At 33.9% G+C, this 18,822-nt stretch overlaps 1 protein-coding gene across 5 annotated transcripts in view; it reads right to left on the bottom strand.

Moving 5' to 3' along the window:
• DGKB (diacylglycerol kinase beta) overlaps positions 1-18,822 on the bottom strand; it is a 333,031-nt gene that overhangs the window by 120,823 nt on the left and 193,386 nt on the right. For all 5 annotated transcript variants that reach the window (XM_036402463.2, XM_036402471.2, XM_036402486.2 and 2 more), the window contains one exon: positions 16,283-16,347. In XM_036402463.2, the coding sequence (XP_036258356.1) occupies positions 16,283-16,347 (65 nt within the window). The remainder of the gene's footprint in view (positions 1-16,282; positions 16,348-18,822) is intronic.

The following is an 18,822-nucleotide window of genomic DNA, read 5'->3' on the forward strand; positions in this document are numbered from 1 at the left end:
AAACCAAGGATAAAACATATGCTCAGAACATCCCACCTACATCACCTTTTCCTTTACCACCATGTAAAACAAAGGGATTATACCTAATAACTGCTACCTTGAAGACCTGCATAGTTCTATGACTTTTAAAAAATTTAATTTTTTTTGGGATGCCTTATGAGCATGCCTTTTTCTACCAAAAATATCTAGAACTGTTATGTAAAATGTTATTCGAAGTAGCTATTTACCATGATGATTGTTGGGAATTATCTATTTAGAAAGGGAGAAGTAGGGTCAGTTGTTTGTAAATTGTTGGTCTATAGGCCTATAGAGCTGATCTTGATCAACTTCTGGGTAAGAGTACTGGTTAATCTTTGTCATATGATTTACTTTACATGGTAAGAAAATTTTGTTAATTTCCAACAATGATAAAAAAATACATAATAATATTAAAAATATATTTTATAAATCCCTTCATTATTGAGTCTACAATATTAATCTACTGCTGTTAAATCAGTCAGTATTGCATCCCTTTTTGTAAATGACTGAATATTTTTCCTTTTTTGTATGTATATTTAGCACTACAAAAAAATATTCTTTCACTTCTTTCATAATGGTAATAAAAAGAACCTGATTACTTTTTACTTGTCCATAAAACATGTCCCCACAACAACCTGAAGTTGATTAGGTCAGTATATCAAATATACATATGGAACTGTGCACACAAAGTAAGGCTTATTGGAATGTATGTACAAATTAGATGGTTGCAATATTTAATAATGTAACACTACTTTCTACATTCAGTTGTTTGAAATGGAAGTGATTTCTAGCCAGAACATGCTGGGTTTTTAGTGTTTAAATCAGCCCTCCTTTATCAACACACTGATCATAACTGCTGTAATGAAACATCTTGGACCTTGAAAGTTTGCACCCACTGATGAAATACTAAGAAAACAGTTTTTATTCTTTAGCATAGGATTAATTTCAAGGCTGTTGCCAACAAAAACAAAACATACACTTTCCCTTCTTCCCTAGAATAAGACTTCATTGAACTACAGGAAAAAAAATCTTAATCTTACTAAAAGTATAGGAATTGGAACACTTAAAGACACTTAAATGATCTTAGGCCGTGCACTTTTCACCTTGGGCTTAGGCCAGGAAGTTAGTTTTAAGAAGTACTGAATACTACACAAATCCTAAGCAAAGGAAATTGGCTTCAATGTTTTAAAACATAAGGTCAGTGAATATTACACTGATTCAATGTGATAGACACAAGACCTGATTGTTTAGATGTGAACCACTCATTTCACGTTCATTGCTATTTCTCCACTGCCTTTATTGGAGTCTAGAATCACCAAAAAAATCACTCGGAGAGCACCCTACCTCAACAGCAACTGCATTTAGTTTTGCTTAAAATAGAGAATTAATCACTGCCAGTGTATTTTTTTTTCTCTGACAGTGCTTAAAGTTTGCAGTGAAATTAGAAAAGGATTGTTAATTTACACATACAAGATAATTTTATGTGACTTAAGAAAGATTAAATGGAACAATCAGGAGTGACAGTGGAAGAAATTAAATCAGGATATGAATGAGCACTGTTTTATACTGTAGGTGTTCCTGCAAAACCTAATGCTAGTACTTAAACTCACCAGTTAATCACTTCCCATACTCTTTTTCAAATACTAACCTTTTAAAAAGTTGAATTAGCTTAAGAATAACTTGATATATTATTAGGACTCATTTAAAAAGTCCATACTGAAAAAGAATGGCTCTCTTTTTAAACAGTTTTTAATTATTATGAGGCTTATATGAAGAGGAAAATATATTTTAACAAGCATCCACACAAGTGGTCTGATTATGTTATTCTAATCTGCAAACCTAATTATCACCTTCTTATGGAGTACAAGGAACAGCTTTAGAAGAAAATTAATGTATCCTATCAGTGGGACAGTTTGTCACTTTATTAAATAATCATCTTCTTCGCAAATAAAATTGTTAGAAGCTTCATTGTATTAAGGAAAAAAATAAAACCCCTCACACCATTACATATTAAAATTAACTTCCCACCGTTTCTTTAATGGTCTATTAAGCCTTCACTGTGGTGGATTATGAAGTACAAATGAGGGTAGCAACTGTTTCTAAAATGGTAAGAAACAAATATATTCTACGTGCATTTTTTATCAAGGTGAGCTATTATATCTTAGCAAACATTTAAACTATTTTCACTAGTTTCCAACATAGAAAGTGTATATTAAACCCAAAGTAGATAATGTAATTTATTTTTTCTCTTTTTGATCTTGATCATAGGCAGTGGGACAAAACTAATATCTCTCTATGTCTAGCTCTTTTTCTGTAAAACTGAAAATTAATATTCTATATTGCAAGCCAGAAGATAAAACCAAGACAAACAAAATCTGAAGGGCTACCAAAGATGCCCCTGGAATAAATCTTTAGACTGACCTATGCCAAAAAAATAGAAATTTTGACAGAAATACTTAATACATCATTATTTAAAATATCAATCTACCTAAGACTGAAATTTGACCTCCATATAATCAAAGAATTTCTATGAAGTAGTTGCAGAACGTCACAGCTTGTAAATACATACAGGAAACCATCTTGTAAACCAATACAGGGTCATATTGTTGGCCCTATATGAAGAAATCCTATCGGGCTCCCCAGTAAATAATGACTTTATTTCACTGGCCATTGCAGTAAAAAAATATAGTGCAGGTTGTTACCTTTGGGTTTTTCCCCTCTGAGGATACATATAATGACTTCCATGTAGAGCTAAACTAGATTATTTTTAGCTATTTTTGATTAGGCTGTATTATGCAGTGAAACCAAAAAAAGACCCTACACATAATGAAGCCAATTTTAATGGAATTTTCATCTAGAAAGAGTTGTTAGCTAACAGATGGAATATCAGCTTAAAGCTACATATTAAAGCATACTTAACTACCCTTTATTAATTGTCTCTGGTGAGTCAACGTACATCACCTGTGACTTAGGAGACACAGTCTGTGTATACCATATTTGCATTGAAGGCATAAATTAATAACCAACATCTCAGGTAACTGCTCTTACCTCTGCAATTCTAGCCACAGTTTTCATTGTTACCTGCTGGAGTTGTCACCCTGGTAGCAGGACAGCACAATCATCGTCCAAGTCCCTCGGATGAGCCTATACTGTTCAGGTGCTCTGCTTCCTTTAAATAAACATTCACCATTTAACAAACAGAGAAGCAAAACCCCAAGCTGTCTGGCACAAGGCAACTTGTACTTTACTTAAGCAGCACAGAGGGAGAAGGTGAGTCTTAATCAGGGGTTATGGCTGGGACTGTCCCATTTAAGCAAGCACTGTAGCTCTCAGTGTAGCAGCAACTGCAAGAGAGGCAAAGCTCTCTTTCTGTCATGAAGGAAAGTTCTTATTTTTTTCACATCAGGGAAACTACTTCCTGCTCATCACTATCTCCCAGGAATATTTACTAATTCCATGCTTTTTCTTCTTTCCAGAAAGCAGGATACTTTGCTCTCATGGGCAATCTAGAATTTCATAAGATTAAGAATATAAAGATACTGATTTTCCTTAAGTATTATCTGATACAGTTAAAAGTTCACATCCTGTGGCTTGTGGGTAAGATATGTCCAGCCCTAAAAATTGTTCAATATTCTGTGATATTACACATGGGACATTATCATTAGTCTGTAAAATAAGACAATCAGTCTGAAATAGTGGAGGTTACTTAATTTTAATGTACAAGACAGTACCTCATTTAATGAAACAAATCTGAAGTCATTGTTTTTATAGTAAACTCTGTCTCTCTGCATTTTTTAGCTTACAACTGTGAAGACCAAAAGCATGTCTTTGGACAAAAGATGAAAAATATAAAAACTCAGATCAGGATTTCAGTGATACAGTCTGACATTGCCAGGCAACAAGTCTCTCCTTATTTCCAAATCTAAATTCTTGGATAACAGAACAAGATAATATTCAGAGTTAGATATGTCAGAGTGCTTTCAAAAAAAACTAAAACCATAAAAGTAAGTAATTCTAGAAAAGCTGGATAGCAGTTAGTCTGCAGTGGCATTGATACTTTGCTTCATGCTTCTGAACAGACTTCCATGAAGAAAATTCCTTCTCTATATGCTTTCAAAAGGGATTGTGCTTCCAGAAGCTCTCACAGACTTCTCACTGTGCATCAAAATCTTGGCACAGAAACTGAATATATCCTTTTCCAAGCTACAGATTTTAGTGTGGTACTAGTTCAGAGCATTAAATGGCCATACTTATGGTTTTATTGCTTAAATTTACATTGTCGAAGAGTTTTCTGGTAGAAGCGTACACCACATGTAACTTTATACCTTACTTCACAAAGAACAAAAGTGTTACAAAGAAGATGGACAACATACTATACAGGTCTCAGAAAAGACTAATACACAAAACAAAGCAGCATTTAAGACTTCAGGTAAGAGGCATGGCTGAAAAGCACTTTCCTCTTGTTCTATCAGCTTCTCCCTTTCCCTTTTTATTAAAATACTAAACCATGAGCATTAAGTAGCTCTTAATTTAGCTTTATAATAAAAATGGAAATCCTTCTTAACCAAGAGTACAGTTTTGCTGTACTTGATTATTTTATAAGGTGAAGGAACAAAGTTAAGTCAAGAAAGGCAAGGAAAAAAAGGAGTCAAATCAGAAAGAGAAACAAGAGAAGTCTTAAGACACCAGAGGAAGGAAAAGATGAGTGTGCCTTATAGCAAGAACAAATTTCTAAGTTAAAACTTAATCTCAAAGACTTTCTTCACTAGAGACAGCTAAAATACATTTTTAAAGGAGTAAGAAGCTGGTATAACAGGGAACCAGGCAACACTAGCTTATGATCCAGTGTACTCAACCAGTGCATACATTTTATCCAATACTTCTCACATCTCCATTTCGTAATGGAGCATCCTTCCAGAATGGCAGAGCTAGTGCCAACTCAGATGGCTCTGGAAGCACAAGCAAAACAGCCATAGTGATATTGCCTTGTTCTTTAGCAGTTTAAATCCACCCTAAACATCAGGAGAACAAGTGGTCTTGTGCTTCATGCAGACCTTGCAGTGCCATCCAGATTAGAAGTTCATTACACAGGTCAACTGTGACTGTCATTTTGAGAAATTGTCAGAATTAGTGAAGGTTCAGAGTAGCCCTGAAAGGCATCTTCTTTCTGTATCTCTAAGCAGTTCTGTCTTTGGTAGTGTTTGCTGTGTCTAATATGTCTCTCTGACAGAGACTGTTCTGCACCATGCCTATATTCCCTCATTCTACAGTTTTAGTGTCATTGCACGTTGTAGGTTGTCAAGCAAACTACCCAGTCTGACCATTCATGAATCTCCCTGGCAGTCACATTCCCAACACCAGATACTGCCACTGCTGGGACCAAAGCCCCTTCAGAGAGGGTAAATCCAGTAGGCTGACAGGTTCCTACTTCTCTCCATACCCCACACACACGTGGTCAGACCAGGTTTCCTCACCAGTTCAGCTCTAGGTTTCTCACAGCAGAAACTCAGATGTCTTATTCTATAATGCAATTTATTTACAGTGCTGTAACAGAGAGACAACTCAGGCAGGTTCCCCCGAGGAGGGACCCCCAACAAAGGACCCCCAGGCTTTTATACCCTCTCAATTCAAGCACATGCAAATCTCTTCTTTCTGAATCTCTGTTTACTACTGTCTACTGCTTTGTCTGTCTCCAAGTGTCCACTCACCTAGCTAGCACCACAGCTCTTCATGGCAGTTCATGGCTTACTGTCTCCTGCTGCTGCTCTCCTATTCTAGATTTAACAAATGCACTTAGGAATCCCTCATTCTGCCATGCAGATGCTGGTATATAACACATAAACCATCACCTTTGCAGCAGAGGTGTCCAGGTTCCAGGATACTTATTTTGCTTATGTGACTAAAGTAGTGGATAAATATTTCAAGTAATTTGAGCAATATAGTAAAAACTCAGAATTTCACCAGACTTTAAATAATACAACACTGCATCTTCACGTGGCAACCTCATGACAGAGTCAAATTCCCAACTGTTTGCTTGTTATCTGTGTTTCTGTTGTAGTTGAGAACTACGGACTTCGAATTTTTGTTGTCGTCCTGCTCCTATTTTGTTGTTTAGTCACTAAAACACTTTCTGAGTGAGTGTATCTGATTATTCCTTGTCAGAAGGGGGATTTGAGTCCCAGCTCCCTCTGCCTGGCTGACTGCCTTATGATGCCAGTGGAAAAACAGCCCCATGGCTGCAGTGTCCTGGCTGCTGTGCAGCTCTCCTGCTGCAAGGCTTTTTTGGATAAGCCAGACTTAGGTCAATCCTCTCAGGTTTCATTTGAAAAGCCCAGAAAAACTTAGCAATTAAATTTACGTTCCTGAATCACTTTCAGTGAAGATTTACACTACAATTCTCTAAGAAATGAAAGCAGCTAAACATATTGAAGATTTCATTCAGTGTGAATAGTCAGCTGGCCCATATCAGCAAGAAGAACATATTTCTTTGATTAACACTTTTTTCTTTCTTTGAACATCAACAAAATCTTGATAAAAACCCTAGATTGACAACTTAACACAGCCTTCAGGGCTCTGCTATCAAAATCCAAAACACTTAGGAAACTTCTGCTACTTCTGCTGTTACTATAGTTATTAATATATCACCATAACTATAGTTATTAATATATCACCATAACTATAAGGAAAAATCCAAGAAGAATTTTAGCTCATAAAAAAAAAATCAATTCTGCCCTTGTTTTTTATATATTGTGAGCACAGATATGCTAACTACAGAGAAAGTTCTCCAGCTGGCCATTATACTCCCAAATCACAAAGTTACTGTTCCAAAGAGCATTCGATGCCTTTAGACATCTTCATAATTGGCTCAGAAATAGCATGCTGCAAGAAAGGTTAGCAGACCTTGCTGTCCCTCATATGGACAAATCTTTATTAAAAACAGTGTAACTGAAAGGTTCTCAAGAATCAGGAAACCACATTACTTGCAGCTGCTCCCTAAGTCTAATTTAAACCAAAAAAAAAAAAAAAAGGCAAAACTAACAACTTCTTCCTCTTACTATTAAATTAAAATTCTAGATAGCTTTTACCACATCTACCTATGTCATGTGGATTTAAATGATACTCTGGTCCTGAATTTTAGCTCATCGGGGAAAAAATAACCTAAGTTCAATGTTAGTTTTTAAATTAATATTAATTTCTCAACCTAAGGAACAGTATTAATTTTTGCCATAACTAAGCTGACTTACAGGGATTGAAACTGGATTTAACTCAAAACTTTCCAATCCTAATGAATTCCTAGTATCTACTAGACAACAGCTTTTATGTCCAATGATTTTCTCCTTTTCCTATTGTGGTCCATTTTATGCCATGGCATGCAAACACAGCATCATCACAGAAACATCAAGATCATTCTCACAATTCCTGATCAGTAAAGAATTCAGAATTTTGTAACTCCTGATCTTTAAAACTTTGAGAAACAATACCAAAATGACACTGTTCCCTACATATTTCTTTGCCCATCTTGTATCCTGTCTTGGCAGTTTCCCCATAAAGTACTCCTTTAAAAATAGTCCATCAAGTACTGGAAGGAGGCAGGGGTATAGTGATCCCTTAGCCAACAATCTGCAACATGCCTTGTTGATCTGGACTCTTTCCCCCAAACCAGAACTAAACATAAGAAAGCTCAAGGCAGGTAATATATATACAATGTGGATTTCCTGAAGGGAAAATAGAGGGCTAATTGAACATGAACTATTTCAGTTTTAGCAATCTGGCAAAATTTTTTAAATTCCCACAATTTCTCTGTGTGACAAAGGGAAGAGTTGAGAGTAGGATCCTAGTGTCAATGTCGACAATGAGAGAGAAAATGACCATCCATTAATATTCTGCTTCAGAAGCAGCTGTAGATCAATAGTTGCCAATCGTTCAGCAACAGAATTGTAAGAGAAGCCAGACAGGAATTCCTTCAGTGACCTGACAGCACACAGAAATATCCTAATACGAGTAAGACTGTCTTAGGAATGGCAAGAACAGAAGAAATGATATTATTTAATTTCAAAGACATACATGACCAAAATAGTATTCCCAAAACACATCAGAACTTAGGCAGTCTATGAAGTATCATGAGGGAAAGACAGACAATAGAACTTAAAACCACATTTATCTCTTAGATATACTTGGCTTCAATAGCAGTAGTGTCAAAAATCAGAAAAAGCAACAGCCATTCCCTTTAAATCACCAAATAAGCCAATACATTTTCTCAGGTGTTTTTTGGTTTGTACTTTTTTTCTAAAAATGTATTTAAAAATTTGTGTCACAAAGACACACATACATAGACAAAGATATTGAAAAAAATTAATATTTTGGCTATCATTACATAACCAAAAATATAAAAAAAGAAAATGCAAATATGAAAGAATAGAAAATATAAGTTAGGTTATATCAATGCTAAAGACGTCTTCAATATTAAGACAAATACCTCTCAATTTTGATTGTATAATTGTGTCATTATCAGGGGAAATAAAAAGAAGCAGTAGTCGGTATTATTTTACAAGTAAAACCAAACTCCAAAATGATTCTGAAGGCAATGATAGCAACAATGCAGTTATAACAAAGACACTATTGTACAGTTGCATCCATCATTCAATTTTCACAGAAATGCATTACATGAATTGCTCTATGATATATAAACCAAATATTTTCAAAATATTTTCTTTGAAAAAATATATCCTATGTTAATAAAATGAAGATATAAATCAGAAGAGAATAAGAACATTAACTGAGAGAGATCTACTTGACTATCTTATTTTCCAAGATACACAAACTATATTTTACTTCATATTATAAACTGGAAATACCTCTAGCTTTGCACATTTCTTAGAAAGGGCTATGCAACTTATTACAATAAAAATAAGGCACTTGGACTTAGATCAGAAAACAGACAGATTACTTAAATGAAAACACAAAGACATGGGCCAGGAAAACTACATTCAAATGGGATAAAGAGGGTAATGGAAAATGTTATCTCAAGTGATGGAGATGTTGACAGAGGTTCTTTATTTGATACACTAAGTACTTAAAATCACTTCAGTTATACAATCAATGAAGATAAGAACCTTGGTTACTTAATCAGGAACTGACATATTGGTTGAAAGCATTACTTTTAAGGTAATTAAAAATGAATTTTGAACAGTAGTACTAAGATAGGGTTAGGAGGACTGGCTAAATTACTCAAAATTTTCTTTCCTATTACCTAAGTTTATCTAATATGATATAAACCAACTCACAATTGCAGAGTGTAGAGTTGAAACCTGGAGTATATCAGTCACAAGATCCAGGATCTGAAGCAAATCTAGGACCCATTTTCTTGTGAGTTTAAGAACAAGAGAAGTAAAAGCACATGCCGTATATTGTGTCAGTCTGTGGTGAACTAAAGGAGTATTTGGGTTCTCCTCATTATGTACGGGAACTGTAGTAGGGGCTTAATTACCAGAATTAAAGGATTAAAAAAAGCACCATAAAGCACCCACAGTTCAATCTAAATGTTTTCATTTTTCTGATTAAATTTTAATTTCTTTGTACTAAAGAGTAATGTATTTATGTTTAATAAATAGGGAGTGTAAAAATTATCCCTTAACAATTCATTTTGTTGCTTTTAATGGACTGGATATTGTCAATCATATTATATGTAATTGCATTGTGGCCACTTAGCAATCTTAACTGAATTTTGAAAGGAGGTTTTGTTGGGTTTGTGACATATATTAGAAAGGGCTGCTGCTCAACTCTTTATAAAACCCAGCATCTGTTGTAAACATGAATTATAGCCACATCAAACTTATGTAAAGATTAGCGATTTACTTCTGTGATTTGAAAATTAATTCATTCAAAATGAAGCTTGAAGCTGCAAATCCATGTTAGTGTTCATTAGTTCTGATTATAAGCCTCTCAAAAAAAACCCCCAAAAAAGCAGTATTTGATAAAACCCAATTTTATTACAAAGTAATATTTTTTGTTAAATTATTTAGTGTGTTCATGAAAAAACAAGAACAATAACCTTATTGATTGGTATAGAATTACTTGACCATACTTCATCAACACTTTTACTTGTACTGTGTGAACAAACAGCAAGCAGTAGCTTAGCAGTTTTGTTACAGTTTTTGCATATCTACTATAGACTTCTCTCACATCTGAATTTACAATTTAAGGAAGTTAGAAAAATTTTTCTACCACTGTGTTTTTCACTCTTATTTCAAATGGCATGACTATACTGTGGAAGAGACCAAGAATTAATTCCTACAGAGTTATATTTGCCTTTAAGACATTGTAATAAAAGGCTATCACTTTAATTAATTAAGGAATGTGTAAAACATCCACTGGGCACTTCAATACATAGAAAAGGTTCAATGACCTGCACTCAGTAAGGAAACATCATCTGCAATAAATTTCTTAACTAGACTGATGCAAGTTGAAGAAAATTAGATTTTATTGACCTTGGACTGTAGTATATGTATAGACATTTTGTGAATCAACAGTTTGTTACTTCCACAATGCATGCTGGGCCAATCCCTCTGTATGATTCTGTTCCATAAACAGTCCTGTCTCCTAAAAATGCTATGATTTTAACCCTTTAACATTAACCCTGATACACTTAACAATTTCTAAAGAAACTGTTTTTTAAAAAGCTGGATATCACTACCTATTTCATAAACATATAACTTTCTTTGAAGAAAAAAAAAGACAACGTTCCCATATCTTGTAAGAGTATATATGCCAGACATTTGTTTTTAAAAGTGCAGAATGGTGATGCCCTCAAATGGAAGTGCCCAACAAAGCCTGAACCCAGTTTAGTCCTGCAGTAGTGAATTTGATAGCTGCAGACCCTGAGAATACAAAAATTAATTCATTGCTCTGCTTATGTTCTGATACAGCACACTGCTTTCAGAGATGTACTTTGAAATCCCAGGGGATGCCTAGGACATACGGATTCCTGCTTAACATACATTTTATACATCTCACTGCCTCTAGTCATTATAAGTCTGAACCTAAGGTTCCCCAACACCACCAGCCTCCCAGACAGCTGCTAGAGAAAAATGTTTAACAGAGTAAGAAGTCTCTCAAGCAGAGGGCCTTAGCCCATTAGAACTTTCTAGAGAAATGATAAAAACATGAAATCTTGTATCAGAGAGAGGTACAGATACTGCAGATGCAAACTTCTGTGATTTTGCTCTATAGACAGCAGACATAGATAGGCTAAACCAGCTTTATGCTCCAACTGTCTTCCTTTGTCACAACTCAAGCACACATTACATGTTTCTGGTATTATTACTAAAGGTAGGCTACTACATGTTTGAAGTCTGACAAAAGAACAAGCCAGTTGTTTTTTTATTTCTTTCTCTGTTATAAGCATTATAACCAAGAGCTAGGCAGAGTATGTTGCCTAACTATGAGACATCTCTCGCCTGTGGGAAAATACTTTTTGCTCTCTTGCAAATATTTTCACCTTGCTTTGCTTCTGATGAATACAATTGCAGTAATGCTGCCTGAGTTCAGAGGTACTGTTCCCTGGAGCCTTATCCTTTTTTGAAAAGGAACCCGTGGGTTGAATGGGACAGGTAACAGATGTCTGCAATCTGGTCTCTCCATGGGGCCAAGGACTTCTTTCTAAACACTTTCATATCAGTCACAACCAGGAAGGGGAGAGAGGTTGAAGGAGAGGCTGAAATGTCTGCAATTAAAGTTAGGAATTTTGTGTTGATGCTTAGTATATTCACTGAAAAGATGTGGTTGTTACTCAATCTAAGAGACTCCATCACCCAAAATGAAAAACTGGACGAATAATGAAAATATCAAAACAGTTTTTTTCTATCCAAAATGCAACAGTTTGCTCAATTCTAAGCTAAAATAAGACAACTTAAACCAAAGTGGAGTACAACTGAGCATAGATCATTTAATTTACCCCATCATAATTGATTTTGCTGTTTCTTTAAACTGATTTTTTCACTTTCAGTCACAAAACTTGAACTTGCCTTCAATTCCAGTACTAAAGTGGAATAATCTAAAGTGGAATAATTCTGTTCTTTTTTTTTTTTTTTTTGCTGTCAGGAAGGACTAGACATTCCTTACAATAAAGCCTTTGAATACAGTAACAGTGTAGGCATGACAGAATTTTTTTTCCTTTTTTCTTTGGATGTAACTAAAGATATGATGCTATAAGTACTTTGTATAGTGCAGTACCCAAGTCAGGACACCCAAAATAATGCTAAAGATTCAATGATCTGCCATTTCTCCTACCTTTTCTTACTGTGGCCTTTCCTTATTCTCGTGGAGAACACTTGCACAATGTAAATCAGTACTTCTATTACTTAAAAACTTTCTTAGAGATTAAATGTATAGGTATCAGCACAAATGAAAAGCATAATTAAAAAGTTGAAAGGGAGTCTCAGAAGTATATTGTCAGGAATATGATATAAATGAAGTTATTAGGAGCTTTTTCTGCTTTAGGTTTTCTTCATAAAAGATAGAAATTGATATTTGGAAACTTCAAAGACAATGTACTTAAACTGCAAATATAATTTATAAATCCAACTTTAGTTTACTGAGACTAAGAAATATCTTTAATGCTATGGGATGCCAAATCATCAAATTAGTGCACCTAATTGAACTAAATATGATTTTAGAAACGCTAACATCAACCTGAATTATTTTTTTGTTGAAAGTATTCTTTGTTTCCTTGTGTATATTCCAGTCACATAACTCATACATCTGTTATTCCCAGCATCGAGCCTATGATGTTTACACAGATCTCCCTGTAGGGCATTTTGGCCTAACTGAATCATTATTTCAACAGAATGTCCTAGTTTAACGATACTTTTACTTGAAATACTGCCTTTTGCAAGTTTTATCCCCACTGGCACTAACTCAGGCCTTCCACACTTACATTGGAAAATCTGACCCTACTCCTAAGCAGAAGATGCTGGGAAGCAAACTGATTTCTCCAGCACAAGGTTGTGAGCACGTCAGACCTGTAGAGTGGGTTAACGTGACCGATTTTGGGGTTTAGGAACCTTATAAACACCTTTATGGTTTATAAATCTTAATGCAACATCAGTCCTGGTTTCTGATAAAGTGCCTTTATGATCAAAATATATAACTAAAATGGCATATTAAGATCCATTATTTTGATAGAGCTCAGGATGCTACTACTCATTTCCATTCTTTACTATTTGACCACCACCAGAATTCTTCTCTTCCAGACCTGGGTTTAGGAACAAGTAATGTGTTTTTTAAAATCACTGGTAGACATTTATGCTGAGCCTTATTTGGAAAACTATATGGAGCCATTCCATATCACAGCTTACAAGTATAACGTTTTCAAGATATTAAGGCATGTATAAATTAATTTTTCATTTAAAATTAAGCTTCTGAAAACAGAAGGTCTTTTTCACAAAGGAACTTGATTTAAATTTTTTGAGAAACTCAAATAACCAGGTGCTTCATTACAAAGAAAATCATTGATAATGTGGATTTTTAGTACAGGAATATTTATACGTACTTAAACTTAGATTTTCCAAAGACTTATGTCTTACTATATCTAGACAATTTAGAAATCTAAAAATAAATTTATTACTTTTTATTTTTACTAAGTCAGTAATACTAAGTGCTGGTGTACAAAATCTGTGAACACTGTGGAATTCCAAAATATGACACAGTTCCCAAGAACTAATGATCTAGTTCCAAAGAAAGCCACAACATTGGCTAGTAGTCATTAAAAAAAGCCTTTCTAAGTCTTGAAATATTCTTTCATCTTCATTTTGAGAAGATAAACAAGTAGAAGAAGATTTTGCTTCTACACAAGTAGAATGTGTCAGGAGTTTTCCTATTAGTTCACCCTATTTACGCATAAAACTTGAGATCAGAGTGGCAAGGAATATCCTCAGGAATTTGAGGATCATTAACAGGATTAAATGTGAAAGATTCCCTAACTCCAAAGTTTATCTAACTTACTTCACTAAAGCAAATACAACAGCTGTGTATTTCAAAAGACTTCTGCACACAATATAAACTTAAAGTTTCTCTTCAGTAAGGAAAATTTTTAAATTTTTGCATGTTCATTTTTCAGAGTAGAACCTCAGTGGAAGGACCTGCTCTGAATAATAGCTGTGAAAGTTAAAATGCTGGAAAATTAGGCAAGAGGAAACTAACATAAAAGCAAAAAGAATTATTTTTTAAAATCACAAGAGATATGCCCATGTGACTGTAGGATTTTCAAATGAGTAATGTAGGGTTTTCAAAGGAGCAGGTGCTGTTAACTATGGAGTCCACTATGAATCAGACTTGAGTTGGACTTGCTGAGCCTAAATAATTTAGATTGCATAGAAAATTCTACATTCTGATGAATTAAGATCTGAGGCTTAGCAGACAACTAAAAAAGGGGTTTCTTTTCATATCCCCCAGGAAAATTCTGCTGCAACATGCTATCGACTTATTTCAACACGCAAATAAGTGGTAATGAAAAAAGTGTTTGTGAACAAACATCATCTGGAACACTCTATTGAACAAACATAGAAAACCCCTTTTTTCCCTCACTATAAAAAAGAAAACACATTTTAAAGTATCAGTTTCTATTATACTTTGCTCAAGTTTTTGTACTGTTTTTTAGAAAGGTATAACCTTTCTGAATAATTTTTATATATCTAGAGAATCTTCGCTTTTTTCAAGCTCTTTCATTATCTCCGTACCAAAGTACGTAGGGACTGGGACTATATATTTTTGTAACTAATTTCCTTAAGATAATGTTAGAAATATCAGGTTCCTTAAAATATAGATGAATTTCAAGGTGAGTCTGCTAGCAGATGTTATTAATGGCATATGATTTATTGTGACATGAAATCTGATCTGAAACTCATGTTATTAGCTGAGCTTTTTATAAATTATAATTGCCAGCTGCTGAAAATATGCAGAAAGACCACTGATAAACTAGCTTCATCTTCAGGGCCTAGAATATCATCATTTGCTAAAAGTCCAATATCTCTAGTCCTGCTGGGAGGGTACAGTACATTGGGATGCATAGATTAGGCTTGAGTTCAGATCTTATCATAGTGTAATTCTTTCAGAATGAGAAGCACCAGAGCTAGGAAAAGGAGGTCATAGAAAACAAATATGTACTACTATGTGACTTAAAAAGAAACAGACACCTGGGTTCACAGTATGCCATTGTACAGATGCTAAGCAAATTGAGTATTTGCGAAAAAGAAACCCCCATTCTCACTATTAGCTATAAAATACATACTTTGAACAAAAAAAACAGTAAGCAAGATAATTTGAAAACATATTTAAACATAATTCTATACAGCTCTTAGATGAGAAAACAAACAGCGTATTTTATCATCTACGGTCTAGGAAGATTTGCATCTACAGGAGACTTTCCAGGTCACCCTCATGGAAAACTAAACACTCTATGGTTAGGTTCACAGTGACAAAACATTTGTGTTAATAATTATTTCTAGACATTCTCTGTTTATTCCAAATAATATTGTATCTTACTTTTCTCTCCCCATGTGTCCTTAAATGTTAATTAAAGTTTCTGAAATGTTGCTTTTACCCACCAAAACTTATTTGCTAAATTACCTAAATAAGAAGAAATAAACATAAACATTGCATTATGAATGTTATCTACTCAACAAACCAAATATTGAATTTACAGTAAACATAATGCATTTTTAATCTCCAGAAAAGCTCTGCAACAGCACTCAAGATTCAGAGAGCAACACAAGAAACAGATGCAAAGTCTCATTCCTGCCTTTTTTTAGAGAAGCAAGTTGTTTAGTGATAAAAGCAGTTCTGTGTAAAATGGCATTCACTTGCCCTTACTAAGAGTATACATGGAAGAGCCCTCTGTCAATGTACCAGTGCGAGTGTGGGAATGAAACATAAGGATCACCATCTGCAGCTGCCTAAGAAGTGTTCTTCAGTGCCTAATGGCAAAGTGTCAGCTCAGGGATCCTCACAAACACGTTTCATCTTGTCCATGCTAGCCTTACAAGACAAACATTTCAGCTGTGAGAAGAGTTTACTTATAATGCTATTCATTTCAGTTGAAATACCAGATATCAAAAAAGTTACATTACAAGTAGTCTGGAAGCATATGCTTAATATAAAATGAACCAATTTCCTCTCTTTTATAAGCATCAGTATTTTAAAAGATGTGCAAAACTTAACCCCTCAAAGAACAAAATATTTTTCTATGCATATATTTTCAGATTCTTACCTACTGTTGAACTTCTCTGGATGTTTTTCTCTCATGATATGGAATCTGTGGGCAATTGAAGCATCCTAACAGGACAAAAAAAAAAGAATCATAAATCCTTTGGAAAATTGCAAAACAGAAGACCCAACCTGTACACAATGCACATCGCTTGTAAGGTGTTTTGTGAACTGTCATTTTCAACAACAGCAATACTCTTATCACTTAGAAAGCTTACAGGTACATTGTTCCCAGAATGGGATGTATCTGAACTTAATAATTTATTATTCTTGTTGCAGTCTCCATTACTTCTTTTTACAGATCAGACATGATAGTTTTGTGTAGGGAAAGTGTCTTCAAATTTTATACAGCGAAGAATATCCAGATACGGTAAAGGTTTACTGTAAGACCACTGATACAGTTCTGTCTTCCAAAAAGACCAAATAAACTATTTGAAATCTATTTCTTTAGCAAAATTGAGTGACAGATTCACCAAAGTTACTTTACATGCTATACAAGTTGATATTTCATATGGAATTCAATAGCTTTCTCTAAAACTGGGTAGCAAATAGGAATAATTGCTAGAAGACTCTCCATTTGCTGTATGACGGGATGTGAAATCCTGTGGGGAAATACTGCTTAGTATAAAAAAGATATTTTTAAATTCAATATTTTTATCAATATTCTAAAATTAACTAAATTATGCTAATAATATATTCAAATAACATGTATGTCAAATGAAATAGCCAAATTATATATTTATATGTGTATAACATTTAGAAGAGGATCAATCCATTGTGCTGGTGGGAGTTGTTGAAAATAGAATATTTGTAACTGATGCATTAGATTGGTTTTCAAAGCATTTTTTAATCTCCTTTGTACGTATGAAGAGAATTTTTTCATCAATTCAGATCATGTAATTTTTATTTCTCATACTAATTGTTAAAACTTTACAAACTGGGAATTAATCATTTACTTTTCAACGTTTGTATTAAATTAATTGTGAGAGTATGAAATCTACCAATTCTTGAGTCTTGCAGCAGATAGTAAACAGAGAAATCCATTTGGATCATGTCTTTGTAGTTATGTCTTAAAATTCTGGGTGCATATGAATATAAATATAAGAAGAGTTAATCCGGTTAGTAAGAAATTTCAATGGATTCCAGTTTCCATGCAAATAACATTTGAGGAAAACTACAAATAAAACTGTCACTATAACCAACTATCATCCATATATGAACTTCCCCACCTTTTATTTACCAACTTAAAAGATTATGGAACTATAAAGACTAAAAATTTGAGAGAAATACTAAATTCAATATAATCCTACATCTAGCAACATTTTAAATTATTTTCAAACAATGGGAATTAGAACTTGGAGGAAAAGCCCCTCAAATTAAATATTTAAATTATTTTCTAACTATTCTAAACATGACTAAAACTTTTGTTCAAAATAATTTTTTATTTAAACAAATCAGTGTTAATCTAATTCACAAATAAGGAAGGATTTAATGCAGATATAAAGGTACCCACTAATATAAACCATGGCTTCAACATTTTGTGTTTTAATAAGTTTTGTATTTACTAGAATCTTAAGCAGGGCATGCACCAGAGAACTGACTGGTCATCATCTTCAATGTTTGGTTTACTAACTTATGAGTGCTTTGAAAAGATAAATGTTGAACTTTACTACCATTACCTTCAAAGGTAAAATTGTTTAGATAGATTGACAACATATAAATAAACTTTTACAATTATGAATAAAAAGCAATGCATAATTTATAAAATTTTACATACACTATCTACTTAAGGGTGTACCACAGTATAGAATTTTTAGGCAAAACTTGTGATCACTGATCAAATTACATCAGTTAGAAGCAACATTAAATGTATTGACTCCATCAAAGTACTCAATTTTTTTAATGAACTTGTTATGTGGTTTCTAAAGATGTACATAGTTTGCTGCTGTATGCACATTGCATAATTATTAATGTATTTTTCTATTTAAGAATGGAATTGTCATTCAACATTTCACAGTTCTGCAAGGAAATGACAGGAAAATTCCCAAGTGAATGGTGTTAGTCAACGCCTTATAGTTGTCAATGCCTTATTGTTCTGTCCTGTTATCCAAGCTGTCATCTGAAACTTACAGTGCTGTATTCTCAAACTGCACTCATTTTTAATTTAAATTTATTTTTATGTGCAATTTTATAAGGCAAATATCCACAAGTATCCAGGTGATCCCACAGTTCTTGGAGACGGATGAAATAAAGCTGGCAGTAAACCCTGAGACAGCACACTTCTAAACAATGGCTGCTAGCTGCACTAAAATAATAACTCTGTTAACTTTAGAAAGACCCATCATTCATACACTATCCTGCATTAGATGCACCAGCATTAGAAAAGTATATTTGTACAGAAAAATATATTTGTTAGCTAGTTTCATATGAAAAAGAAATGAAAGGACTATTGTAGTTAACTGTTCGTTTTCTACACACTGAAGCATAAGACAGACCCAAGACAAAATGAATAAAGGAGTAGAAGCATTTTTGAGAGAAACTAGG

This window comes from Molothrus ater, chromosome 1 (assembly GCF_012460135.2).
Source record: "Molothrus ater isolate BHLD 08-10-18 breed brown headed cowbird chromosome 1, BPBGC_Mater_1.1, whole genome shotgun sequence".
NCBI classification, from domain to species: Eukaryota; Metazoa; Chordata; class Aves; order Passeriformes; family Icteridae; genus Molothrus; species Molothrus ater.